This window comes from Styela clava, chromosome 5, assembly GCF_964204865.1.
Source record: "Styela clava chromosome 5, kaStyClav1.hap1.2, whole genome shotgun sequence".
In the NCBI taxonomy this organism is placed as follows: domain Eukaryota; kingdom Metazoa; phylum Chordata; class Ascidiacea; order Stolidobranchia; family Styelidae; genus Styela; species Styela clava.
The window spans coordinates 20754963-20782853 of NC_135254.1; the positions used below are offsets into that span (position 1 = coordinate 20754963).

General features: G+C 36.5%; 5 protein-coding genes across 5 annotated transcripts; all 5 read left to right on the top strand.

Annotated features, from left to right (window-relative positions):
* The first annotated feature begins 279 nt into the window (after positions 1–279).
* Positions 280–27598, top strand: LOC144422866 (uncharacterized). The gene is made up of 2 exons (XM_078112781.1): positions 280–1066; positions 27361–27598. Exon 1 carries the CDS (start codon positions 561–563, stop codon positions 972–974), a length of 414 nt encoding a protein of 137 aa, XP_077968907.1. The 5' UTR covers positions 280–560; the 3' UTR covers positions 975–1066; positions 27361–27598.
* LOC120344754 (uncharacterized) lies at positions 1779–3804 on the top strand. The gene has a single exon (XM_078112780.1). It carries the CDS (start codon positions 2577–2579, stop codon positions 3258–3260), a length of 684 nt encoding a protein of 227 aa, XP_077968906.1. The 5' UTR covers positions 1779–2576; the 3' UTR covers positions 3261–3804.
* Positions 5087–5927, top strand: LOC144422872 (uncharacterized). Its single transcript, XM_078112793.1, has one exon. It carries the CDS (start codon positions 5180–5182, stop codon positions 5858–5860), a length of 681 nt encoding a protein of 226 aa, XP_077968919.1. The 5' UTR covers positions 5087–5179; the 3' UTR covers positions 5861–5927.
* Positions 13486–14582, top strand: LOC144422871 (uncharacterized). The gene is made up of 2 exons (XM_078112791.1): positions 13486–14297; positions 14332–14582. Exon 1 carries the CDS (start codon positions 13577–13579, stop codon positions 14264–14266), a length of 690 nt encoding a protein of 229 aa, XP_077968917.1. The 5' UTR covers positions 13486–13576; the 3' UTR covers positions 14267–14297; positions 14332–14582.
* LOC144423015 (uncharacterized) lies at positions 26575–27264 on the top strand. Its single transcript, XM_078113172.1, has one exon. The coding sequence runs from the start codon at positions 26575–26577 to the stop codon at positions 27262–27264; it is 690 nt and encodes a 229-aa protein (XP_077969298.1).
* Positions 27599–27891: the final 293 nt, after the last annotated feature.

The window sequence follows — 27891 nt, forward strand, 5'->3', positions numbered from 1 at the left end:
TGGTTCAAAATCACAAATTAATAATTATCAGACTAGGTTTAGGGATAAATCGAACAGTTGAATTTCCAGCGCACATAACCCTAATTAGTTGATTGCTATTTATATTTGGGGAGGGGGGAATTATTTTGCACTGGATTTGTACAAACGATCCACCCTGTAACTAATATGATTTCCAGCCTGCCTCGTGTCTGTTAGATGGAGGAAGCAACAAATGTGAAAGTCTTTGCTGCTTACGCGAGTAAGCAACTGACACCGTGATACATTGCATGAAAGTTTTGTCCGCGGCAGGTGTTAGCAAATGTCATTTCGTTGCCGATGAATTCGCTTGTTTTAATTAAACATGAATTCGCTTAAAGGGAACTCGGTTAACGAAAAGGCTTCTCTTTAATTCATAATATTAACCGCAGGAGCGCTTTTTCGAGTATCTATGTCGTTTTAAATGGGTTATATGAAAGGCTAGGGCACCTAACTTGTTAAAATCGGCAAAAGCACTTTCGCACTTTTTTTTTCGACTGCGAAGCACTTTCGCACTCATAATTTGCTTAGAGTTAACACTGCTCATGGTTAAACCAAACGAAAGCATCGATACTATTAAAAACCTGATACACGATGAAAATGAAGAATACATTCCAGAACAGCAAATTCTGACATATGACAAGAAAACTCTATCGGGAAAGCTGGATCACTATGGTGTAAAAAACGGAGACGTTTTGGAGCTTAAAATGGCACCGATTACTGTTAATGTAAAGTCTTTCGATGGAACATCAATACCGATGGAAGTAACAGCTAGTAACACAGTGGATGAACTCAAAACAAGAGTATACAATGAGACAGAAGTATTACCCAGGCAACAGCACATGTTTCTTCAGACCGCCAGTAAAGGGAACAAGCGCTTGACAAGTGGGAGCCTTGGAAGCAACGGTGTTAAGTCCGGTTCTAAAATTCATGTTGCCGGCGCAAATCGCGGAGGATAAAATTGTACAATGTTATTAGGCATCTTTTTTTAAACGAATTGTTCATTTGGTTCAATAAAACTTATTTAATTGAAAGGCATCAGAAAATATAGGTCAGGGCACACGCACACACGACAATGGTCATATTGGCTGTATGTGATTCATACCTACGCTTTGAACTAGACGTCAGATTCGTAAATATTTATAAGCAGAACAAAGATCTTGAGTGTAGCTATTGAGATATATTCTTAAAGAATGTTTCCTAAATATTCTGTTTTACTGTATTTAATAAAATGTTTATGTTTTTGATAGAATGAAATAAACAACTAACTATAGAAAGATTTTTTATTTTACTTGATTTCAAAGGCAACGAAAGATGAAAGTACTAATTTTAATATATATCCTATAATATCATTATATATTCGACAGAAGCGAAAGGCTAACGATTTATAACTAAGGAAGATGGAAGCTTGATAAGTAAAAGGGAGTTCGCCTACGAAGCATAGCCGATGTTGTCCGGTCCACGTACATCCACACTTAATTTGACAAGTTAATATGCGTAATTTAAAAAAAAGGTTTATACATACATATCCTTTAGGTGGGCACCATTGTTCTGAATTAAAAATGCATTATATGTACAAAACATGCAGTCATAATGGCCTTTCAACGAGTACCAAGTTTAAGAATCATTAGATCGATATGACGAGGTGACGCTTTCATTGAAGTGGTGCAATCATCATGTTGGTTGGGTTCCGCTTTTTAATCTTACGCCATATCATGTGCCAAAGATCTTTGTTATAACAAAAGAGTGAAAAGTATATTATTCAGGTATGACTTCAGCAAGTGTAGCTTTTATGGGGTATGTTATTATTCTTAGTTATTTTAAGATAAAGCTAACAGACATACGCCTACGCTACGCGTAACCCGCATTCGATACCAGGGTATCAGGAAATCTGTTTGTGAATTCTGGCTATGCGCGCAGTCATCTTGAGCCTATTAAAAATTAAAATACTCCATTGTTCATTTATTTCATGATTGAGATGGAAGTAAAAATTGGACTATGAATATATATCGACTTTTCCCAGTCGTTTTGTAACAATGGAACGGAAACTACCATGTTCGATGAGCGAGGGATCAAATAAACAGGTGTATCATTCTCTCGAAAGGCAAGCGTCAAAAATATTGCTCGTTTATCTATACTAGTATTCTGCATACCTAACATATCTCGTGAATGAAGAAAAATTATTGATATCGTATTTTGATTTCGAGCATGCTAAAATCGATTTCAGTCCCTTTACACCGCAAAATACTTTTGCCTCACGCATCACGCGTTAATTGACTTAAACAAATGGTATAGGATCATACATGGCAGTATCTATCAAATCTACCTCCCAAAACCGCCGAGTAGAAGATTCGAGAAACATATGATGTAATAATCATGTTCAAATCAACAATGGGGATTCACCAGAATAAATACCTGGCTCATTTTCAAGAATATTTCCACATTACACGAGAGAGGTACGATATATTTACTCGCATTGTTGGTGTTATATCATTTGTTCACTTGCTCCTCACGGTGTTCATAACTAAGAAGAATTGGTTGAGTTATCTGATACGCTCAATATGAAAATTTTTGTTGTAATGTTGGACGGTTGGAGAAGAGAAATATCTGTTAACGAGAATACAGAGACAGTTGCCCATCTCAAACAAACTGTTGTGAATGAGTTAAGAAACGAACAGCTTACAGTTGATCAAATTCACCTATTTTTTAAAGAAAGTGAAATAACCAGTGATCGTTTATGGATCAGAGATTGTGGCATCAGGCCAGGCGACACAGTCAATGTTGTTGTCAGACAACGAAACTTCATTCGAATCACTGTGATGCACGAACGTCGACAAATTCCACTTGATGTTGAACATAGCGAACTTGTTCAAAACCTGAAGATAAAAATTCAAGAAAGGGAAGGATTTTCCGTTGATCAGCAAGTTCTTATGTTCCAAGGCAGAGAAATCAACGGGAGATTGAATCATAGTGGAGTTGGAGACGGATCAACTCTACAATTGTGTTTCAAAAAAGTTCAAATATTTGTCAGAGATTTTGAAGGCAGATCACATACGTTCGAAGTACATCTGACCGACAAAGTTCAAGATTTCAAAAAGCAAGTCGAAAGAAAAATTGGTGTCACAGCAAGCCAACAGCGTTTAGAATACGCTGGACGACAGCTAATGGATGGCCAAAGACTCCTAGATTATGGCATTCAACAAAATTCAACATTGGAGCTGAAAGGTCGACTTCGTGGCGGATAAATTATCAAGTTCTGTTATTCTACTCCCTATTTGCTCTTAAGCGGAGTCTAATTAATTATCTTATACGCTCTTATATCAATATTTTTTAAATGAGCAATTTCATAATGCAATGATTGTAGTGGTGTTATTTTTTCTAATTTAAGATCCTTTTTTTTGAAATATAATTTAAGATATCAGCCTTGGCGATAAAACGTCCAGAATGTCTATTCTATAAAATTTCAATTTCTTGCTTTAGTTAACTTAAATTTCCATTATTTTATTTCTTATTATGTATTAGTAAAACACTTTACTAGAAAATAATATCAAAGTAGCATTCATTTGTGACGCTTTTTCGATACTCAAGTATTTAATGCAGTTGCACGAGAAGGCGAGGTGATAATGTGTCCATACATTTCCTTTTTATCTTTTTGTTACTGCTAGTGCATTCCAAATACTTCAAGATATGATAATGTGCCGGTGACTTCGTCATGAAATTTCTTCAATTATCAATACCAACATATTTGTGCTAAATTTCATTTTGATGTGAATAAAATTATGTACAGAAAAATAATATTATTATTGTTGTTAAAGTTGTAGATTGCACAAAATCCTCAATAGGGCAGAATATTTTATATGAAAGCTGTTTCGCTTCAAAGTCATTTGTGCCGCATATGATTTACCGTGAATTTAGGTATTGCACAATAGTTATAGTAGTGTGGGTCACGTTCCAAAACTCATACAGTAATAACCAGTGCTTACGCAATATACAGTCACTTCGAATTAAATGTTTGTAGGCTACGCATTTGTGTAGGCGGAGTTCTGAAATTACCCTTCGAACAAATAAAAAGATAAAGTATTTTCTCGCGTGACACAAAGCATGTGTGCACATGTATATATATGTAACTTACAACTGTTCAAATAAGCCTCACCTAATTCAATATCAATAGACACAGACTACAATCTACACAAGATATTACATCACCGGGAATTTATATTCGATGTCGGTGCTTCCCCTACAGGTGCGTCTGATCTATTACGGTGCTTCGTCAGTACAACTGAGGTCCACAGCATAGCAGTCCTTAGAAAGGATATTTAAACCTCATTGGCATTGTTTTAATGTTTTTTTTATACAGAGCATTCCAAAACAGCAAGTCCGCGATATCATAATTTGGTCTTCTTCAGACCAGAGGAGAAAATGTAAACCGTATACCAAGACATCAATAATTCAAACGTTGATGGAATATATTTCGGTTTATGTGTGTGACGAGTTTGTTTGCTTGAAACTCCGCTGCCCTTGTAATACTTCACGACACGTCTTTTTGCGTATGTGTATTGTGTGTTTGACTATATAGAAATATTTCTGCGTATTTACTCTCGCATCAGGTGCGAGAAAAATTTCGCAAATTTACTAATTACTAGATCGGATTTAATATGGAAAAATTGAGGAATATGTCATTTACTAATGTTTTCAATGAATTTTAGGCACACACACACCACTGCAAATAAATATAACGCATGTATACAATTATTATTCAAGTTTTCACATATTGCAATGTTACGAATTGAGTACAACGTTTAGCTAGTCACTAAAAACAAGACATGATACAGTTTCAAATATCGTCGTGGCCTTTTGTGATTGGGAGATTTGGATACTAAAACTTAATATACGGATAATATGTTAGATTTAAAGAGTCAGTCATAAAATGGTTACATTTTTAATGTGCCTTTTGTTATAGAATTGACGTGTTTACACCTTCCCATATTTCAATATTGGTAGTTTCCCCGTGACGTTTTTGTGGGGATCCACCGTAGGAGAGACTTTTAGAAAGTATATAAATGGAGCAAGATAACGTCGCTGATTATTGTCTGGTTGTATTTATGTTTGATAGTTCGATTATCTGACCAGTCTTGAATTGAAAAAGAAGTTCAAAAAATCCAGCATGAAAATATTTTTGAAGAAATTAGATGGCTGGAGTAGTGAGGTTACTGTTAATGAACATACCGAAACAGTCGTGCAACTTAAAAAGACAGCTATCAAAGCATTGGGGAACACTCAACTTACAGTTGATCAAATTCAGCTGATATTTAAAGGGGATAAAATAGTCCAGGAAAATGTTCGAGAGTGTGGGATCAAGAATGGGGACGCCGTAATGGTTGTCGTCAAAGAAAGGAGTTACATTCGAATTGTAGTCGACATAGACGGTGAAAGAATCCAGCTACATGTTGAAGAAAGCGAATTAGTAGAAAATTTGAAGAGTATGATTCACGACAAGAAAGGCTTTGTGATACATGAGCAAGTTTTGATGTTCAACGGCATGGAAATCGGAAACGGCAGACTAAGCCATTTTCGTGTCTGCGATGGCTCAACAGTCCAACTGTTTTTCAAAACGTTCAACATCACAGTAAAAAATTTTGACGGGAAAAGTCACGCTCTACAAGTGCGCTTAAGTGAATCTGTCGACGATCTCAAAAGCAAGGTGAAACAAAAGACAGGTGTCATGCCAAACCAACAAACGTTGACGCATGAAGGCCGCACCCTGCAAAACCAACGATTTCTTCGAGAATACGGCATCCATGAAAATTCAGTTGTACACTTGGTTGGTCGTCTGCGAGGTGGGTAGACGAAAGACTAACATGACTATCGACCGATGGCAAAACTGTAATGCAAACTCAAATTACGTCATATCCCTCTATTAGCCAAAAAATAGTTGCATCTGTTTTTATTGCATATATGTATATGTCCACTTTACCAGGGTCGTAAATAAAGTTTTTTCGGTTCTGGACTAACAAGTAATAACCAGATTTTAAATATATAAGATCATCAAATGCCTTGTTTTACTATTGATTCCTTCTAAATATTCATATATAAATATTCGAAATAAAAGTGATAGAGTCCGAAATACATGCGAGATTGAAAACGTGGAGTGAATAGACTTAAAGTTACTTGTAAGATTCTAGAAAAAATTCCAAAAAATCAATGATAGTTGGTTGAATAGTACATTTGAAACTGTGAAGATTTGTTGTGATGGCCAATTAGGCTGAATTTGTTATATACCAAGATATATTTCAACATTGGAGCTGAAAGGTAGGATAATTTATCAAGTTCTGTTTTTTTCCTGTATATTTGCTCTTGCCTATTTAATTATCTTATACGCGCTTAAATCAATTATTTTTTTTAAATGGACAATTTTAGCAATTTTAATGGAAAAGCATTGATTGTGGTGTTCTAATATTATTTTTTCTACTTTGAGAGATTTTAAATAATTTAAGATATTAGCCTTGGTGATATAATGTTCACTATGTCTGAGGAATTTCACTTTGTTGCTACAGCTAACTTAGATTTCCATTATTGTGTTTCCTAGTAAAACACTGTACTGCAAAATAATATCAAAGATCGTTCAATTGTGACTCTTTTTCGATGCTTAAAGATCTGATACAGTTGCATGAGAAGAGGATATGATATTGTGTTCATACATTTCCCTTTTTTTTTGTCTTTTTGTTTCTGCTGGTACATTTAAATGCCCCAAGAAGTGTACCATTATAAAGTGCTGGTGGCCTCACCATGAAATTTCTTCAGTTTTCGATTCCAATATATATATCTGTGATAGATTTTATTTTGATATAAATAATTATTTTATTATCAATAAAATTCGGTAAAAAAAAATAATGTTATTTTTGTTGCTGAAGTTATAGATTGCAATAGATTGCCTGGTGGAATATTTAATATGAAAGCTGTTGCGTTCAAAAGTTCATTTGTGCCGCATATGATTCGTCGCGTATTTAGATATTGTACAATAGTTAGTAGCCAGTATATGAATGGCCTCTCTTGTATTGGGCTGCCATATGGTGAGCAGGTAAGACTTTTAGGGCAGATAGATACGCGCAACATTTATTCTGGCAATCAATGCTATGCTTATGTGAAGAGTTGTTCTTAATTGTGTTCAAATGTCTCCACCCTAAATAACATGGTGATAATTGTACCGAGATCGATAAACTAAAATACATTCAGGTATGAGTCGAATATAACCTATATCTCCTAATTGCCACCTTATATTCAGAAGTTGTCAAAAACAGATTTTGGCGTATTCGATGTACCGTAATTCATGATTTGGAAATTGATTTCCAAACGCAATCTTTTTATTATTACGAAGGTATTTTGAAGTGTTCTTAAAACATCAATGACAGTCATGTTTATCAAATCGTTACAATTAAATCGAATTTGAAGTATTGCTTAAAACTAGTTATGAGAGTTCACAACGAAATCCTTCTCTACAACTTGGTGGTAATTTTTAAAATTTCACAAACTTGGTCGTTTTTGTTCGAGTCAAAACTTAATTTGCCCTGCTGTTATTGTCCAGTATAATTGTAATGATTATAATGGTATAAGATCATTCATGGCAGTATCTATCAAATTTACTTCCTAAAACCGCCGAGTAGAAGATTCGAGAAACATATGATGTAATAATCATGTTCAAATCAACAATGGGGATTCACCAGAATAAATACCTGGCTCATTTTCAAGAATATTTCCACATTTCACGAGAGAGGTAGGATATAATTACTAGCATGGACCTTTCCCCGAGCATCGACTTCCTTGTTTACTTCGTGACATTGGCCAATCAACAAGATGCAAAAAGTGACGTAACAATGCCCCCCTTTCGCATCCGCTCAGACACTTTTCTCACTCAGACAGATTTTCAAGCGTAGTTGTAAACATTACCTCGTTTTCGCGTTTTTGAACGCTATTCGTTAGTTTTCAGTTTTGTTTCGGAAACTTAAATATAAATCAGATAATTCAATGATCACTCTGTCTTCCTAGGAATTTTAATTTAATTGCAGTAATAAAAATTAGTGTAGAAATAGCTGTGATAGACTGGCCTGAAATTCTCTAACGGTACTTTTAAAAAACAGATTGTTGCATGCGATGAATCATAATGATGGTTTGAAACACACACCCCATTTTACAGGCGCCAACTCGCAAAAGCACTCTTAAAATAGCCCCGAAAATTTTGCAATGGTAAAGTATAGGAAGAATTTTCCGGGGGTCAAAGGTCGGGGAAAGGTCCATTGTTGGTGTTGTATCATTTGTTCACTTGCTCCTCACGGTGTTCATAACTAAGAAGCATTGGTAGAGTTATCTGATACGCTCAATATGAAAATTTTTGTTGTAATGTTGGACGGTTGGAGAAGAGAAATATCTGATAACGAGAATACAGAGACAGTTGCCCATCTCAAACAAACTGTTGTGAAGGAGTTAAGAAACCAACAGCTTACAGTTGATAAAATTCACCTATTTTTTTTAAGGGAAGTGAAATAACCAATGATCGTTTATGAATCAGAGATTGTGGCATCAGGCTAGGCGACACAGTCAATGTTGTTGTTAGACAACGAAATTTCATTCGAATTACTGTGATGCACGAAAGTCGATAAATTCCTCTTGATGTTGAACATAGCGAACTTGTTCAAAACCTGAAGATAAAAATTCAAGAAAGGGAGAGATTTTCCGTTGATCAGCAAGTGCTTATGTTCGAAGGAAGATAAATCAACGGTAGATTGAATCATGATGGAGTTGGAGACGGATCAACTCTACAATTGTGTTTCAAAAATGTTTAAATATTTGTCAGAGATTTTGAAGGCAGATCACATACGTTCGAAGTACATCTAACCCAGTGGTTCTCAACCGCCGGTCCGCGGACCGGTGCCGGTATTATGAGCAAATTGCAAAATACAATGTATTGACGTCATGTTCGTTAGTTTTATGATTATTTTTTTTAACTCTTATTGATTCGTAGACCGGTATTCGTCTAACAACCAAACTTGGTGAGAGGTCCTCTGCCCATTTCAAACCCTGAACGGTTGGATGTTCGTTAAGTCTATGGCCTCATAACGGCGGCTAACTTCCTAACGGAGGAGTTTGATAGCACACAGCTAGGGTTTTGTTTTTTAGCAATTCTAAAAAAACACTCTGTTTTAAAACAAGGGCTTGTTTTTTTGTTTTTATTGAAATACACCTTGCATCGCCGTGAAACTACGCCAGAACGTTGCGTTCTGGCAGCCGCATAAGCTGCCGGAATTATATTTTCAAAAATGTAAGTGAAAATTCTTGCTTTGACTTTCACTTCTATTGCGTACACCTACCGCCAAGTTTGTATCTATACCAAAGTTATACGATTTTAACAGGAATATTTATCCGAGATTCCAGAGAGACGTTTTGAGTAAGAAAATCATGAAACTTATTTAATTAATGGCAGCCTTCGGCAAAACAAGTGCGGTACAATAAGGAAGAATATACTTACATCGGCGGCAACCTGATTTAAACGACGAGTCAGGCTATGCTTATTGTAAGACACGTTTGGTGCAATGATGTCAAAACTAATCTGTTATGACCCAATAATAAGAATTTTGAGTTTCTGTATTGATATTTTTCTCATAAAATGAAGGCATTATTACGGTTAAAACTGTTCGGTTGATTCATGCCTAGCATACTTTGTTCTTAAGGTTGAAGTGATAGAGATTTTCAAAGGTATACAAACTCATTTATTCGGTCGTATTTCAATTTTTGCAAGGTCGTTCTCGTCGCAGGGTCGTTCACGTAATATCGGTATCACGTAATATCGTCTTATCGCTTGCGTCTTCCTGCGCCAACCACGTTTGCGGACGCATTGAACTAAAGCTTGAGAAGGATTGTATGGGCCTTCGTCGATATTTGTGGCGTTTCGAAGGATTTATTGCAAATAAGAAGCGCTTGGCATGTTTTCACATTCATTTTTCTTTAACACATTTAATACAAAAAAAATCGGAACTCCCGGAGTATGTGAACCGAGATAGCGGACACCAGAACGTAGTATGTGTACCAGGTTGGGGTTAGGCCATAAATTTAGATACAAATACTACGGAAGTCACTTGGCTAGAAAAAATGGAATAAAATTATTCCCTAACCCTATTCTGGTACACATACTACGTTCCGGTGTCCGCCATCTTGGTCCACATACCACGAGGGCGCATGCAAATAGTACAGCCCATTTAAACAGAACAGGCAAAAAAATGGATTTAAATTAATTGTTTAAAAAAAAATTCTTTTTGAAAAAATTCCTACACACAATACGGTGCCTGATTTAGAACTTCGCAGTTCGCACGTTCCGTAATTTGACAGTAGGCATATATTTAGCGAGGTTTGATAGTAAAATGAAGACAAATAAACAACAAAGTATTAGCCAGTTCTTCCAAAAGAAACCCAGCGGTGAAAACCAAGTTAGTGGTGTTGACAGGAAAGATGGAGAGACTGCTACATCAACTTTACAACATGCCCCGAAACGACCTTTGAGGGAAATTGATATGGATCTGGTATGATAAGAAGTATTTGGAACTAAGTTTTACTATTGCTCCCAGCAGCGAAAAAGTACCGCTTCCCATGTGCAAGGCCGGCGCCAAAATACTTTCAAACGATGCAATAAAACCCACAAAGCCAACGAAAAAAATAATATCAAAAAGACAGCCGAAAATTTCTCATTAGATTGGATTGTATTTTTTTGCACCATCTACTTTTGTCGTAATTGCATTCTTTTGATTATGTTTTGTGTTCATGAGATTTTTGGTTAATTTTGAAGGTCCGCCGGTCCGCGAAATTTGTTTTGAAATTTCACCGGTCCGCGAACTGAAAAGGGCTGAGAACCACTGATCTAACCGACAAAGTTTAAGATTTCAAAAAGCAAGTCGAAAAGAAAGTTGGTGTCACAGCAAGCCAACAACGTTTAGAATACGCTGGACGACAGCTAATGGATGGCCAAAGACTCATAGATCATGGTGTTAAACAAAATTCAACACTGGAGCTGAAAGGTCGTCTTCGCGGCGGCTAATTTATCATGTTCTGTTATTCTCACTCATATTTGCTTTTGAGCTGAGTATAATTAACGATCTTATACTCTTTTTATATAGTATTTTTTTTTTTTTGAAAATGAGCAATTGCATAAAGCAGTGATTGTAGTGGTTTCACGTTATTTTTTCTAATTTAAGATGCCTTTCTTTAAATTTAATTTAAGTTATCAGCCTTGGGGATAAAATGTTCATAATGTTTATTCTATAGAATTTCACGTTGTTGCTACAGCTATCTCAAGTTTCCATTATTCTGTTTCCTATTATGATCAGTAGAAACACTTCACTAGAAAAAAATATCAAAGTAGCATTCATTTGTGACGCGTTTTCGATACTCAAGTATTTGATGCAATTGCATGAGAAGGCGAGGTGACAATGTGTCCATACATTTCCTTTTTTATATTTTCATTACTGCTAGTGCATTCCAAATACTTCAAGACATAATAATGTGCTGATAACTTTGTCATAAAATTTCTTCAGGTTTCAATTCCAATATATTTGTGCTTGATTTCATTTTGATGTAAATGAAATTCTGTACAGAAAAATATTGGTATTATTGTTGTTAAAATTGCAGATTGCAAAATAACTCAAGCGGGCAGAGTATTTATTTGATACAAATGTTTTTTATATTATATATTTAGCTTAAAAGTCATTTGTGCCGCATATGATTTACCGTGTATTTAGGTAGTTTACAATAGTTATAGTAGTGTGGTATAACTACCAAATCTCATACAGTAATAACCAGCGCTTGCGCAATATACAGTCACTTCAAAATAAATGTTTGTATGTTATGTAATTGTGTAGGCGGAGCCCTGAAATTACTCTTCGAACAAATAAAAGAATCGTTTCGCGTGACACAAAGAATGTGTACACATGCGTAAATATAACCTACGCTGTTAAATAGAATTAAATAGCTTCACCCACCTAATTCAATAATAATTGACACAGACTACAATCTACACAAGATATTCCATCACCGGGATTTTATATTCGATGTCGGTACTTCCCCTACAGGTGCGTCTGATCTATTACGGGGCTTCGTCAGTACAACCGAAGTCCACAGCATATCAGTCCTTGAAGAGGATATTTAAACCTCATTGACATTGTTTTAATGGTATTTTTTATACAGAGCATTCCAAAACAACAAGTCCGCGATATAATAATTTGGTCTTCTTCGGGCCAGAAGAGAAAATGTAAACCGAATACCAAGACACCGATATTGAAACAATCACAAATGTTGGAATATTCAATACAAGCGTCAATCGAAGATATTTTTGTGAATATATTTTACTTTTTATGATTGGAAGCTTTGGATACTAAAACTTAATATACGGATAATATTTTATATTCAAAGAGTAACTTATAAAATGCATATGATTCTATGAGGAAATGGGGTTCAAATATCCTCTCTAAAAACGGATACGCTGGCGTCTTTCGCTGTGCTGGGGAAGCTCCGTAATATTCCCGGTGGTGTAATATCTATGTAGATTCCAGTGTCTAGTTCGTGTCTATTATAATTCAATTAGGTGAGGCTATTTACACACGTGTGCGCGTGCTTTTTGTCACGAGAGAAAATCTTTATCATTTTGTTTGTCCACAGGGTAATTACATGCATATAATTTGTAGTGGGTGTAAATTGCACAAGCGTAGTTTATCAATGAGTGGCTTCTAAGGTCTATCTATACTATACAATAACAGTAGGGCAAATCAAGTTTTGACTTGGACAAAAACAACTAAGTCCACGGATTTTCAAAAATTGCTAAGCTTTAAAGAAGGATTCCGCAGTGAACTCTCGTGATTAGTTTCATGTGTGTTTGACTATATTGAAATATTTCTGCGTATTTACTCTCGCATTAGATGAGACGAGAAGTTTCTTAAATTTACAAAATAATACATGGGTTTTTAAATAATATATATCTCAAGTCCACGTGAAAGTCAGCGACCCAATGGCGGTATATTTCATTTAGCAATGTTTCCAGTGACTCTTGGGAACACATACACCACTACAAATATTTATAAGGTTGTGAATACTATACGTATACAATTTTTATTTACGTTTTCACATTGCAATGTTGCAAATACAACGTTCAGCTCATCACTAAGGACAAGATATGCTACTGTTTCAAATATTGTCGTGACCTTTTTGTGATTGGAAGCTTTGGATACTGAATATATATGCCTAATATGCGAATGATATTTCACTTATAAAGAAGCACTTATGAACTAGTTATGTTTATTTTTAATGCGACTCTTGGTCTAGAATTGAGGTAAATACACCTTCCCATATCTAAATATTGGTAGTTTCCCCGCGACGTTTTTGTGGGGATCCACCGTAGTTGAGATTTTTAGAAAGTATATAAATAGAGGAAGATAACGATCGCTGATTATTGTCTGGTTGTTCTTATGTTTGATAGTTCTATTATCTGACCAGTTTTGAATTGAAAAAGAAGTTCAAAAAATCCAGCATGAAAATACTTTTGAAGAAATTAGATGGCTGGAGTCGTGAGGTTATTGTTAATGAACATACCGAAACAATCCTGCAACTTAAAAACACAGCTATCAGAGCATTGGGGAACACTCAACTTACAGTTGATCAAATTCAGCTGATTTTTAAAGGGGATAAAATAGTCCAAGAATATGTTCGAGATTGTGGGATCGAAAATGGGGACACGGTAATGGTTGTCGTCAAAGAAAGAAGTTACATTCGAATTGTAGTCGACATAGACGGGGAAAGAATTCAGCTACATGTTGAACAAAGCGAATCGGTAGAAAATGTGAAGAATATGATTCACGACAAGAAAGGCTTTCTGGTACATGAGCAAGTTTTGATGTTCAACGGCATGGAAATCGGAAACGGCAGACTAAACCATTTTCGTGTCTGCGATGGCTCAACAGTCCAACTGTTTTTCAAAACGTTCAACATCACAGTTAAAGATTTGAACGGGAAAAGTCACGCTCTACAAGTGCGCTTAAGTGAAACTGTCGACGATCTCAACTGCAAGATAAAACAAAAGACAGGTGTCATGCCAAACCAACAAACGTTGACGCATAAAGGTCGCACCCTGCAAAGCCAACGCCTTCTTCGAGAATACGGCATTCATGAAAATTCAGTTGTACACTTGGTTGGTCGTCTACGAGGTGGATGGATGGACTGACATGACTACCCAATAGTGAACTGAAATACAAACTCAGATTCTTTGTGAGTGTTAACTTGTTACTCACTCAGTATTACGACTCAATGCTCTATAAACCAGAATATGATTGCATAAGTTTTTATTGTATTTATATCGGTGACCGTACATTTGAACCCATGTGCATTTGAACCCATGCGTCTATCCACGGGTTCAATCTATATGCGGGTGCTAAACCATGGGTTATGGTTAGTATGGGTTTAACTATCCGTGAAACAAAAAAATCCATAGGTGCAATAGCATACAGGTGCAATTGTCATGGGTTCAAATGTACGTGGGTTCAAATGTAATGGAACCATTTATATCCACTAGACCAGGGCCGTAAATACCAAAGATTTTTTGGTTCTAGCAAGTTCTTATTAAGCGTCTTTCATATCCACATAAACGTACTCTTGGTGGAGTCCTGACATAAAATATGTCAATCCAACACAGTGATTGTTAACAATATGTTATTTGCGAAGACCTTTAAATGTCTGGCGAAAGCTACGGGCCTTCCCAATTCCCATGTAAAACAAATTACTATACTCAGCTCGATAAATGATAAGGTATGCAGAAAGTTGAATTGAAAAAAAGATATCAATAAAAATCCCGACTCACAAAGTACAAAACGAAATTTCAAAAAAAAGATCATCCGCGGCCTTGGCAATACTGGCTTAATTAACGATTGGTTATCTCGAAATTTTCACGAATATTTAATCAAAATGAAACGCCCTGTAATTATTAATATTGTGTATACTTTGTGTCTGTCCTTTTAGAACATACTTCTGTAAAATTCATTTTCTGGAAAATATGATGATAAATGTAAAAAATAAAACTTTATATTGTATTTCTAAAAATTGAGCTCTAGTGTAAATATTTAACAAGATAATGAAGAAGCGTCCTAAGACAGTCTTCATTGCCATGGTTTAATAGTAAAGGATTAGTAAAAATTGACAATCAAAATGAATCATTGATCCATTATATATGTGTATAAACTAAACGAACTACAATGAACTAATGAAGAGGCATATTCTTTATGTACGTCAATCTATTGGCTCGGAATGTGACGTCTCTGCAAGAGAACACGAGTCTGACAAATTGGTGTCATGGTACAAGGAAGTATTACCTTGAACGTTGGATATTCTGCATTTTGATACACTTCGCACGTTTCTAAACGATCAATCGATAATACATCTAGCTTGTTGTGATCTGTGAACTAATTAGCTAGCGTTGACAGTCGTTAATATGATACGCCATTTCAGTATATTGGGAATTGCAGCAAAACTATGGAAGTTTTAAAAGAGCTATAACACAATAATCTTCCATTTTTCAAAAAATTGTATCTAACTTTCAGTAGTAGTACTCTTATAGTAGTTATTGCCATTACAAAGTCAAGTCAGTTGGTTTGAATATTTTAATCAGAGAGTTTGCAGTTGGGGATTTCAGCACAAAATTCATTTATGTGAATCATCTGATGAAAGTTTTTGTCATCATAAAATCACTTCTGATTATTCGCAAAATCAGTGTCGTTCATTTTGGTTGCCAATCTCAAACTTACGTAATAAATTTTTAGTTCCCCGTGACTCAATTTTTAGATCTAGATTTTATTACCTTACGAATAATTTTGTGAGCAATTTGGTCATATGCAATGATTACACAAATCTATATTTATGCCTCGATATGACATCTACGACGTCAATCCTATTGAATTAGAATACAACGCCAACATATATACGAGATAATGAGACTGACAAATCAATGACATGTTACAAGGAAGTAATAATTATCATGTGAATTATTTCGCATTTTGCTATACGTCATAATCAGTGGTGGGATTCAGCCGGTTCTATAGAACCGTCACACGGAATTTTATGAGATCAGCGAACCGGTTAGCATTACTGGTTACTGTCAATGTTCTGTTTGTAACAGAACCGGCTGAAAGATATGACTTTTTTGAAGGAACCGCCTAACGAAACAAAAAAAAGGAATCCCACCACTGGTCATAATACTAAAGAATATTACTGAACAGGGCTTGATTGTTGGGAACTGAAGATCATGAACATGCCCTGAGCTAGATTAGCTATATTTGGTTTGATACTTTGAACCAGAATTCCCGATATATATATTTCGATATGTGACAAAATCGTGAAAGTCCTAGGCAATTTCACTATTGCCGACAGGAAGTATTCATAAGCAAGAAAGTCAGTGGTGGGACTCGCACGAATCTGTTCTCGCAATGTCGTGATAGTCAGCGAACCCGTTCTCGACCCGTGATATACATTCATTTTCTAGAATGAGAGAACATGTTGTTGATGACTTCGATACAAAAAAGAACCCGTTCATAAAATTTCGAATCCCACAACTGAAGAAAGAAGTCATCGTCTAATATACAGATGTTGTGGAGTAATGTTTCTCAGCCCTTTTTCAAGTGACACAAATTCATAAAAAATCTGGCTATTCAAGGACGCGCAAATCATTTTTCCATCACATGTATTTTCAGGTATTGTTATTTGTTTTCCATCAGCGATTTTTTGAAATCGTGGCGTGGCAAAAAAACAACACTGTTGTAGAGGTAGAGTATACCCATGAAACGCAACCATACAAAAAAAAGTACCAACCTTTTTCGGTATGCGTGCCAGAATCGATTAAATTCAATGACAAAATTTTCCTACCTGCCACCGAAATTTGTGAGAAGATACTACTGACATTTTTGGAAATATATGCAATAAATCTTGAAGAATTGTTAAAAACTTCCTCCAAACAGTGATATCACAATAAATCAAAATTGAATTTAGTAACCTTAACTAAAAACAGAAAATTTGTTGAAGGCTGTGAGCTCAGCTAGTTGATACACAATAACATATTTCTTTGTGGCCATATGTAATAAAAAGACAAAAGAGTAAACAAAGAATCGTTAACAAACGAAAACGAGGAAACAAACACTTAGTTCTTACAGATGATGCCGACCCTTGGAGCTTTTATTTAACTGAATAGGAAAGATTTGGTTTCCGAGACTCGCGTGTCGAGTAGTTGTGCGAGAGGTTGCCCACTTCTGATGTATAGGCTCTGTAGTGTATAAGACACTTTTGGCAAGCATGTTGGTGTTCATAACGCTCTATGAGAACTAGTTTTGTACAAGCAACTACTTACACTTAAAAGTATGAAGATCCATATAACCTATTCAGTATTTGTTTTGAACTAAGCTTTGTCTAAGAAACTATACAAAAAACGATGTTTGGCGATGATCACCCAAACATTTGCTGTGTCATACATTTGCTGTGTTTACACACACACACACACCTTTCACACCAAAATATTGACTAAGAGTTACCTGATTCGTAACAAGTGAATATATTCTTGTCCCTTTTCTTAAATAAACCCGGATATCAATGATTGTTGTTAATTTTGTAATTAATGTCATGGATCACTGTATGGAAATTATTGAAAGGCAACGGTGTTAAAAACTTCATAAGAAATGTTGTGATAGCAGTGGCGGCGCGTGGTCATTTTGACAACCGGGGCAAGCTACTGCGGGACCAAGTCACCCCCATCTACGGGAACAGGATGAGCGCTGTAAGTTCTCCCATCATTTTATGAGTATAAAAACCATTCCATCGGTAACAACCAATCGGCAAAAGCGACAATTTTTAACGATAAGAAAGTGTCTTTAAAACCGGTCCAAGTCAAGGGATTAATAAATATAGACATAGTTTATTTTGAAACCTCTTTCAAAAGGAAAGGCAATATTTACCCAGATAAATACAATGACATATTAACAGAAACTTCGGGAAAGCAGACAAAACCTAAAATAAGGTTTAAAACGTTACTATGAAGAAAGGAAAGCTAATGCAAAGATAAGGACATGCGTCGCTCACTCATAGATATATATGCTGCTAGACTTCTACTGCTTGAACATATATGCAACACGCCGCGGTTTCTTGGAAGCAAAATGCTCAATAACGCGCTGATTAAAGTCATGCATCCCAGAAATAACGTCTCTGTGAATGGATAAAACAGCCAAGGAATTTAATCTATCTTGCTTCATTGTGTTTCTGAGATACGTTTTAATACGCTTCAGCGTGCTGAATGTTCGCTCTGCGTCGGCGGAAGAAATAGGCGTCGTCAAAATGATGTCCAGAAATTTTGCAGACGCCGCAAAGGTAGTTACTAGATTGTTATCTATGAGGAACCCATAGAGCGCGCAAGTTAATGTGATGTTCAAAAAAGTTTGATTGGTGTATATACATCGCAATTCATTTTCCAATTTACCCACGTTTATCATGGGGTAAAATTTGGAGACAGTAGCCAACAAATGGATGGGAAATTGACGTGCAAATTTTGAAAAATTTTAGGGGTTCATCAAAGAGGACGCGGCTAGGTGTTCAGTGCGCAGACGATCGCCTATTTGATTCACCAGAATGTCACAGCATTCCTTTGCAGACAAAATCAAACGCTGCGTTGTTTGCCCGCGGCGTAAAGAAGCACTCCATGTGTCGTCGTATTTTATTGTTTCCCGGATACGAGATACAGCATCGCAGAAGTCTGAAATACACGACTGCACAGACGCTCCATCCATTAGCCTTGACTGCAATGGGCCGTATAATACATCCACGTGGTAGAATATTGTGGAGAAAAAAGCGAGAAAAAATGAAAACCCACCATCTTCTAGCAGACGCTTTAGACCTGCCGCCTCCCTCACAGAGCGTTCGTCCCAAACCGGGAGCTCTGAATGCCATTGAAACACTCAATGAGCTCAGACCTAATTTCGGACACGCCCTGCACCACGCGTGATTGGAGGTTCCAACGCGTTGGTGCACAAGCTGGGAGACGGCGGTTACATATCTGGCGAAGTAGGTCAGAGCGCTTCGGCGAAACGGAAAAAAATGAAGAAAACCCCGAAACATTTGCAAAAAATATACAGACGAGAGGGGTATCAAGACACATATTTTCAATAACGAGGTTAAATTGGTGTGCATAACAATGTAAAAAATGCGCATGAGGAAAATCTTCTTTTATATAAACTTGAACACCATGTTTCGACCCACTCATGACTGCCGCGCCGTAATAAGTTTGAGCTATCAATTTTGACTTCGCGTTGTAAGGCTGTAACACTTCTTTCAGTACAGCCGATATCCCGCAAGCCGTGCGATCAACGATTGGTACAAAGCTGTGAAATCTCTCGGTAGGTTTACCATCTTTCACAAACCAAAAAATAACAGCCAGATGGGAAACGCACGTGATGTCAGTTGTCTCGTCAGACTGAATCGAAAGGAACTGGCAATTCTCAATTTCCAGAGCCAAATGTTGTAAATAAATTTTATACATTGAGTCGAGCAAATCATTCTTCACTTCGCGTCCTTCATCCAACTGTGCTGCAATATTAACATTTCCGGATGTTCGGTATTTTACTGCATTGTCCAGATGCTCCATAGAAGATTGATGATCCCTGGCACGCTTGGAAAGATGTTTGAGATCTCTAAAACCAAATTTACACTAACGTGAGTCACGGGCGGTAGCAAAAAGTAGGCAATAAAAACAAAAAAGTGCATTTTTGTCCTCGCTGTAACACAACCATTCGTGTTTTTTATACCAAGTTTCTGCGCAGAATGTACGCCGACGCTTTCCTCCGTCATGGGATTGTTCCAGTGAACAATTTTTTGGTTGATAAGGCCCAAGACGTTGTACCTCTAATTTTTGTTCCAGCGGCAGCTGCGAAAACGGTGTGCGAAGTAGTGCATCAACCTTATTCATTATGAGGTTTAAGGCTAAGAAATGCGAAGCCGGAAAGAAGTGAGGAGCTCAAAAGGAACGTGGAAAATCGAAAGCAAATGGACTAAAGGTCTCTAACTGATTCAAATAGCGAAACAAGCGACAAAAACGAAGGCGAGGAAACTATCAACTCTTCAAGCAACCAACGAACGAGAAGGAATGCGTGTATATGTCAACACGTTGTTGTAAGAAACGTCGGCATTGTGTCGTCATAATTTCGGGGCTAGCCCCGATCGGCCCCGATGATTTAGTAAAAGAAACAGAAAACAAACGAGACAAACGCGGCGAGTGGAAGATAATAGAGAGAATACGATATACAATGAGCAACCGGGGCAAAATCGGCGTCGCCCCGTCGACGTTCGGCGAAGGCTTTGCGAGCGAAAAATGAACCATGTCGGGAGAATATGGCTAGTGTAGACAGTCTGTGCAACCGATATTGAGGTATTTTTCAAATTTTTTTTATTATACCGTTATATATTTATTATTTGCCTGCATATGCATTCATTTTGGCGTCACCATAAATGAAGTCATATTATTACGACGTCGCAATTTTTTAATTAAGTAAATGTCTAGTCAATCAATTGTTCTAATTTAGATAAACAAATTTTTATGTAGAAAGGTGCTTCTGTTCTAGGTGAAGTTCGGTTATCATACAGATGAGTAAGTGATAAAGTTAGCGTCACGAACCATAATGTCCTTGTTCATGTCGTGTATGTGTTTTTAAGTTGATGTGCTTACCCCTTATTATCCAATACTGTTTTGTCAGGCCTGAGTATTGTGGTATCATCCAAATTTGTAATATAAGACTCCGACCATTCAATCAATCAATCAATTTTATTTGGTTATCCATTACACGTGCGAGAGAAAATACATCTTTTGCTCTCTTTTCGGGCCTCTGGGCTGGAGGTCTAAAAGTCTGCTGCTTTTAGTATTTATTTATGTAATTAAGTGTGGAGTTTCCGTATCAATAAATAACCAATTTGGAATCCTGGGTCTTCTGATCTAACTATCACAGTGGCAAAACCTTTAATGACGGAAGTGAAATAGTGTTTGACTTAATTCTCAAATAATGTTTCAGTGAAAATAAATAAGCTATGGCGGTCACAATGTAACCATGCCTTCGGACAACAAACAGTAGTCTACCTACTTTTGCTAAAAGACACAATAAACGATGCAACGGTGAAATTAGCCTCAAATGCACAACTCAACCGAAACTTTGGTACACAGATGGACTTAAATTATAAAACTTGAAGCTAAATTGAGTGCAACATTCCACTAGACTAGACCAACGTTTCCGACGCAGGGAGAGATTTCAGCATTATTGGGGAGAAATTTTCTGCGGTAATACTATTTAATTCTTTATTACTATAATACGTATATAAGCCTATTCATGCACTCATTGCAAACTACTCAAATTGTACAAAAGTTGGGTTGCGTCTTGCTCATAACACTGGCTACGAATGCTATAAAGATTGAACAACTAATAGAAACCGAGTTTTTTATGCATAGCGAGGTGATTATGGAAGCAAGTGATCCAAATAGACCACATGACGGAAAGAATTTACCCAATAGGTTGGAAACCATTGAGCAAGACATATCGAAATGAAATCACGCGCCAGTATACGGCATCACTGTACCGTCGCAAATACAAACATATTACTACTACAAACATATCACTACTGTGAAAAATCTTTTATTTAGGACGTATTGTTGTAGCATTTATAACTGCCAGCTCTGGTTGTTTTTCAATAATTATAATTATAAAAAAGTTAAAATTTCATATAATAATGCTGATCGCGTAATTCACTGTGTCTCTAGATCTGAGAGTGTCCGTCACAAAATGGTGTCTGGCAAGCACTTTCGAAGCACTCCATAGAAAAAATCTGTGGTTGTTCATAACGAGATGCAGAAACTCCAATAACATTCTATTACAGCGTTTCCCAACCTTTTTTGGTCGCGGACTATTTTCTCACCTGCGAAAACCTCTGCGGACTCAAGGTGCGTTTGTTGCAACCGTACTCTGTGTGAAGAAGCAATTATGTGCTCGTTAAAACAGCCGACTTTTTTTATTGTATTATGGCCGTTTCCGTCGCACAATATTCAATCCATGACAACGACGAGAATATAAAACATATTTTAGTTTAATTGTGTTCATGATAACCCACGGTTGCGTCGACTTACCGCAAGATGAAAGCATTACTTCTTCAAAATGTCACGGCAATATGCAAACATAATAATGTGAAAATGATATTGCCCGATTATATTTAGTTTTGATACATATTTTTTGTGATCTTGCGAATTTGTTATCTCTGTTAGAAAAATCCTACTATCTGCTATAAAGTTCCAGAAAGTACAACTTGGTTTAGCACTTATTATAAATATATTTAAAGTATATTAGTAAATCAAAAATACAAATTCATCGCCTTGCTTCACTATTAATTTAATTGTGGTGATTTCAATCTGCAGTTGTGTAATAAAAGCAACGCGTGGTAGTGCCGCCCGATTATATTTTGTTTTGATTCGTATTTTTGTGAATTCGACAAATCTGAGCTGTTCGTCCAACACTCATGGCGCTCCAGTACTGTACGTACCAATGTGGAGGCAGTAAAGCAAGGAATCCTAAGGAAATATGCCCTGGTACGTATACTACGGTAGCAACAGTAGTGGGATTCAGACGATTCCACTCCGTTCTATCGAACCGTCTCACGGAATTTTATGAGATCAGCGAACCGGTGAGCCTTACTAAAAAAAAACATGTAACAGGACCGGCCGAAAAACATGACTTTTGTGATGGAACCGGCTGACAAAAAATTTGAATCCTACCACTGGGTAGCACACGAAATCTTGCGATTTGCAATGTCTAAAAAAGCGTTTTTTCATTGGTTGCGGACCATAATAAAACAAAACTTATGGTGTTTCTGTTTTATTTTTAGTATTGCCGCTTTTCAATTTAAAAAATTTCAATTGCCACCATTGACACCTACCAAAAATAAATTATTCCTCGTTGTTCGAACTCGCGAGAAACACCACTAAGGTATCCATCGAAGCGTGCGCAGACTCGTGTTTTCGTCGGAAATCCGCAAGTGAGGTGGGAAATCCAATCGTTTGATCAGGCGACGCGTCACCTGTTACCGAATTTTCGAATAGTAAATTGCTATTCTGATAGTTGAGTATTCGAATATATGTCCAGTCCTACTCAATAACCAGTAATTTTGTCTCGAATATTTTTATGTGAATAAACTTGCCTTTTATTAACTCGTTTTTAATCTTGGTGCCGCAGACTTATGATGACCATCTTTGGTCCTTCGCGACTTTCAGGTAATTGCAATGAAATCCGTTACTGTAACGCATTATTGCTTTTTCCTATTTTGAATTTGTGTTGTGATTTCTTCCACGACGAAATAAATTTCGCAAAAACGTTTGCAATCCGCAGCGAATTTCTGGCTCGCTGCGGACTCATTCAAACGCACCGCGGACCGCGGACTCGGGTTGGGAAACACTGTTCTATTACAATCATTATTTGATTCCCAGATACTGTTTGTTACGGACTATCTTAGATTCTATACTTCACTTTTGGTCTCTTAAATTGCTATAGTATAACTCTTTTTTGAGACTTACTGTGAATCTGATTGTCATATCAGGTATTTTATGTATTTATTGTGTTATTTTTGTTTTGCTTATGTTTATTTGTTGTGTTGTTTTTATATGGACCACAGCGGTCTGGAGTAATGAACGAATTGAATTAGGCCTGATTACATGTTCGCTAGAACCGGCTTGAGTGTCAAGTATAGGTAGGTCTATGTCTATGCCATAATAATAACTGATACATACAAAGAGCTGAGGTAAGGGAGTATACTATCATTCATTCCCTTCTGTCGCCCGATAGTTTTAACCAGTGGCGTAGCAAGTCTCTCGTGGGCCCCCCCGCAAAAATATTTCGTAGAAATAGCCCTGAAAACTCTTGGACATAGGCTAAAACAACGCTTTTTTTTATTTCGTCAAAAAGCTTAACATGTCGCTAATAAAAGGCAATGGTAACCTAAGATTTGCTGTTTATCTTGGTTACTTTAATTCTTTTCATACGTGCTTCCTCTTCTGCCCCTTTCTGTGTTTCTGTGCGCCACTGAGAGGTTTTGCTTTCGACATCATTCTGACAGACTTCGTAATTTTGCCGGTGCGATCAAACCACAAAACGCCGAAAATCGACTAATCCCTGGCATTGTTACGTAACAAAACGATTTGAGCAGAACTAACATCAACGTTGTAAGATGTGCATTACTGGTTTTGCAATGCAGCTTTTGGTTTTGCGGATTAAATTTCTAAATTATAACCGCTTGGGCCCCTTTTCACTGTGGGCCCTCCCGCGACCGCGGGGGTTGCGGGGGTGGATGCTACGCCACTGGTTTTAACATATAGGAATATACAGTTGTGGGATTCAAATTTTTTGTCAGTCGGTTCCATCATACAAATGTCATATTTTTAGGCGGTTCTGTTACCAAAAGTCTTGTAATGCTAACCCGTTCGATGATCTCATAAAATTCCGTGAGACGGTTCTATAGAATCGGTGCAAACAGGATGAATCTCACTACTCGTGACTACTGGGTATATATATATACATACCCAAGAACGAATTTAAAATTGATCACAGAGGCAAAAAAAAACAAAAAATCAACTGTAAAATTCGTCACTGCAAAAATATTTTCGGCAACAGAGAGCGAGTGTCCCCGTCATTACTTTGGCCGAATTCCCATATAAAAATACGTAAAAGTATGACCGAAGTTGGTTTGGTTTACGTCATCAAGGACTAAGAGAAGTAATTGTTTTATAAAGATATCAAGTAGAAATAATTTTCTGTCTACTTTTCGACGGTAGTCACGCGTGAAATATTAAATTATTCAACCTAACGCAGGAAAGAGTACATGTTCAGGTGCTTTACCTAAAATATTTTCAACACCCCATTATGCTTTATCATGTGATGTGAATGATTATAAACTGTTGTCTAAGACAGGGGTTCTCAAACTTTTGGTGTTGCGGAGCCCTTGAAAAGGTTGACTATTATTCACGGAGCCCCAGAATAATGTTAAAATTGTTACTTTCCGGTTAATATTCCTGAGTAAGTTAAACGTACTTTACTCAATTTAAATACTAAACCCTTTTAATAGGGTTAATACAAGTCATAAATAAATCTAAATTTCAAAGATAAGTTGTATATACTGAAGCTGTAAATTTGGCACATGACAAACATATTAATAAATTAGGGGTTGAATCTTTTCCCCTCTTGACATTTTTGGAAGACTTAAAAGGCGCTAATAACGTGCGCGAATGCATTTTGTTACAATCGCCGATTGTTTTCGTCAGCATGGCGTGTTTTTAAACCTCAAACATCTTTACGCAGGTGTTTATTCTCCCTGAATCAAAATTTCCTTCGTCATATACATGTATTGTTCCACAATGACGACGATAATTGCTTTTTCGTTCTCGTGGGGAATTATGAGTTCAATGTGAAAAACATGTAACCATATTATAATCATCGCCGACCAAATGCTAAAAATAATAGTTGATAAAGAGGTAAATCGGCAATTCAAATTTCTTGATTAAAAAGCGGCATTTTAAAATATTAGAACCAAACTCAAAATGGAAGATAGCACTATAAGTTTTGTTTCAGCAGACTCACGTGAGAAAAAAACGCTCTTATAGACATTGTAAATCACAAAATTTGGTGTTATGTTAGGTTTTCTTCGGTTATGCATCGTAGTAACTGCGAAATTGAAACACAGTCAATTAATTATGCGCGCGATGTACCATTTTTCCATTCTGAAACTACCGACGGAGCCGCATGCGCTAAAATAAATTTCAATCGTTCGTATTTTTCCAAGACCTTGTGATTTTTCAAACGGCGATATCTTGCTTAAAAATAATATCGAGTGCGAAAGAAAAAAATCAAGTTTAAAAGATCGCAAAAATACGACTCCAATTTATTTGTAGTTGGCAGTTTATCACACAGTTTATGTTATTTTAGAATAGTATTTTTTCATTTTAGTAATCCTCACAGTAATCTCGAATCGAACGTGAGTAACGATGAGCACAATTAAATTATTACGATAAGATACTTCAAATGCTCACATCGGACATGAATTGAATATTTTACGCAACAGAAATCTCGTTATCCGTTTTTTTTGAATCGCCAAGAACGTTACGCGTAAATTTCCGATTCCAATTTTAACCTCCTCCCTCTTAAGAATCCTGGCTGCGCTCCTGCTTATAAATAATGTCATTTTTTAATTCCGCCACTTTGCCATATTTCTAGGCTATATTGTTGTCAAATTTTATCAAAGCTGTTACTGCTTCTAGGAATAGTTTTAAATTAGCCAAGTCGGTATTTTAAAAAGTAATGGAATGGCTCGCGGAGCCCCTGGGTTTCTCTCGCGGAGCCCTGGGGCTCCGTACGGAGCACTTTGAGAACCTATGGTCTAAGATATTTGTTCTCATTCCTGGAAACCTATTAGGTGGGAAAGTTCTTCAAAATGGATTTGAAAATTCAACCAATTGACGATAAATCATTTATTATCCGAATGTTGAAGGATGCCTCAGTCGATGATTTAATGGAAAAAATTGCATCTCAGCTTGGTCTACAGTTAAGTCAGCTAAAACTCACGTTTGACAATGAGGGATTAACGAAGGGCCTTCTTTCGAAGTACGAAATTACCGACAATGCTACAAATAATCTGGTTATCGGTAGAGTGGTCGAAATTAGGATTTCTGTAAAGCTGCCGAAACAGAACGACAGAATAATAAGTCTCATGGTTAAACCAAACGAAAGCATCGATACTAATAAAAACCTGATACACGATGAAAATGAAGAATACATTCCAGAACAGCAAATTCTGACATATGGCAAGAAAACTCTATCGGGAAAGCTGGATCACTATGGTGTAAAAAACGGAGACGTTTTGGAGCTTAAAATGGCACCGATTACTGTTAATCTAAAGTCTTTCGATGGAACATCAATACCGATGGAAGTAACAGCTAGTAACACAGTGGATGAACTCAAAACAAGAGTATACAATGAGACAGAAGTATTACCCAGGCAACAGCACATGTTTCTTCAGACCACCAGTAAAGGGAACAAGCGCTTGACAAGTGGGAGCCTTGGAAGCAACGGTGTTAAGTCCAGTTCCAAAATTCATGTTGCCGGCGCAAATCGCGGAGGATAAAATTGTACAATGTTATTAGGCAGAATCTTTTTTTTAAACGAATTGTTCATTTGCTTCAATAAAACTTATTTAATTGAAAGGCATCGGAAAATATAGGTCAGGGCACACGTAGGCTACCATGGTCATATTGACCTATATATTGGCTGTATGTGATTCACACCTACGCTTTGAACTAGACGTCAGATTCGTAAATATTTATAAGCAGAACAAAGATCTTGAGTGTAGCTATTGAGATATATTCTCAAAGAATGTTTCCTACATATTCTGTTTTACTGTATTTAATAAAATGTTTATGTTTTTGATAGAATGAAATAAACAACTAACTATAGAAAGATTTTTTATTTTACTTGATTTCAAAGGCAACGAAAGATGAAAGTACTAATTTTAATATATATCCTATAATATCATTATATATTCGACAGAAGCGAAAGACTAACGATTTATAACTAAGGAAGATTGAAGCTTGATAAGTAAAAGGGAGTTCGCCTACGAAGCATAGCCGATGTTGTCCGGTCCACGTACATCCACACTTAATTTGACAAGTTAATATGCGTAATTTTTAAAAATAAGTTTATACATACATATATTTTAGGTGGGCGCCATTGTTCTGAAGTAAAAACGCATTAT

Coding starts and splice junctions, on each gene's coding strand:
- LOC144422866 (XM_078112781.1), top strand. CDS start 561: ATGGTTAAACCAAACGAAAGCATCGATACTATTAAAAACCTGATACAC.
- LOC144423015 (XM_078113172.1), top strand. CDS start 26,575: ATGGATTTGAAAATTCAACCAATTGACGATAAATCATTTATTATCCGA.
- LOC144422872 (XM_078112793.1), top strand. CDS start 5,180: ATGAAAATATTTTTGAAGAAATTAGATGGCTGGAGTAGTGAGGTTACT.
- LOC144422871 (XM_078112791.1), top strand. CDS start 13,577: ATGAAAATACTTTTGAAGAAATTAGATGGCTGGAGTCGTGAGGTTATT.
- LOC120344754 (XM_078112780.1), top strand. CDS start 2,577: ATGAAAATTTTTGTTGTAATGTTGGACGGTTGGAGAAGAGAAATATCT.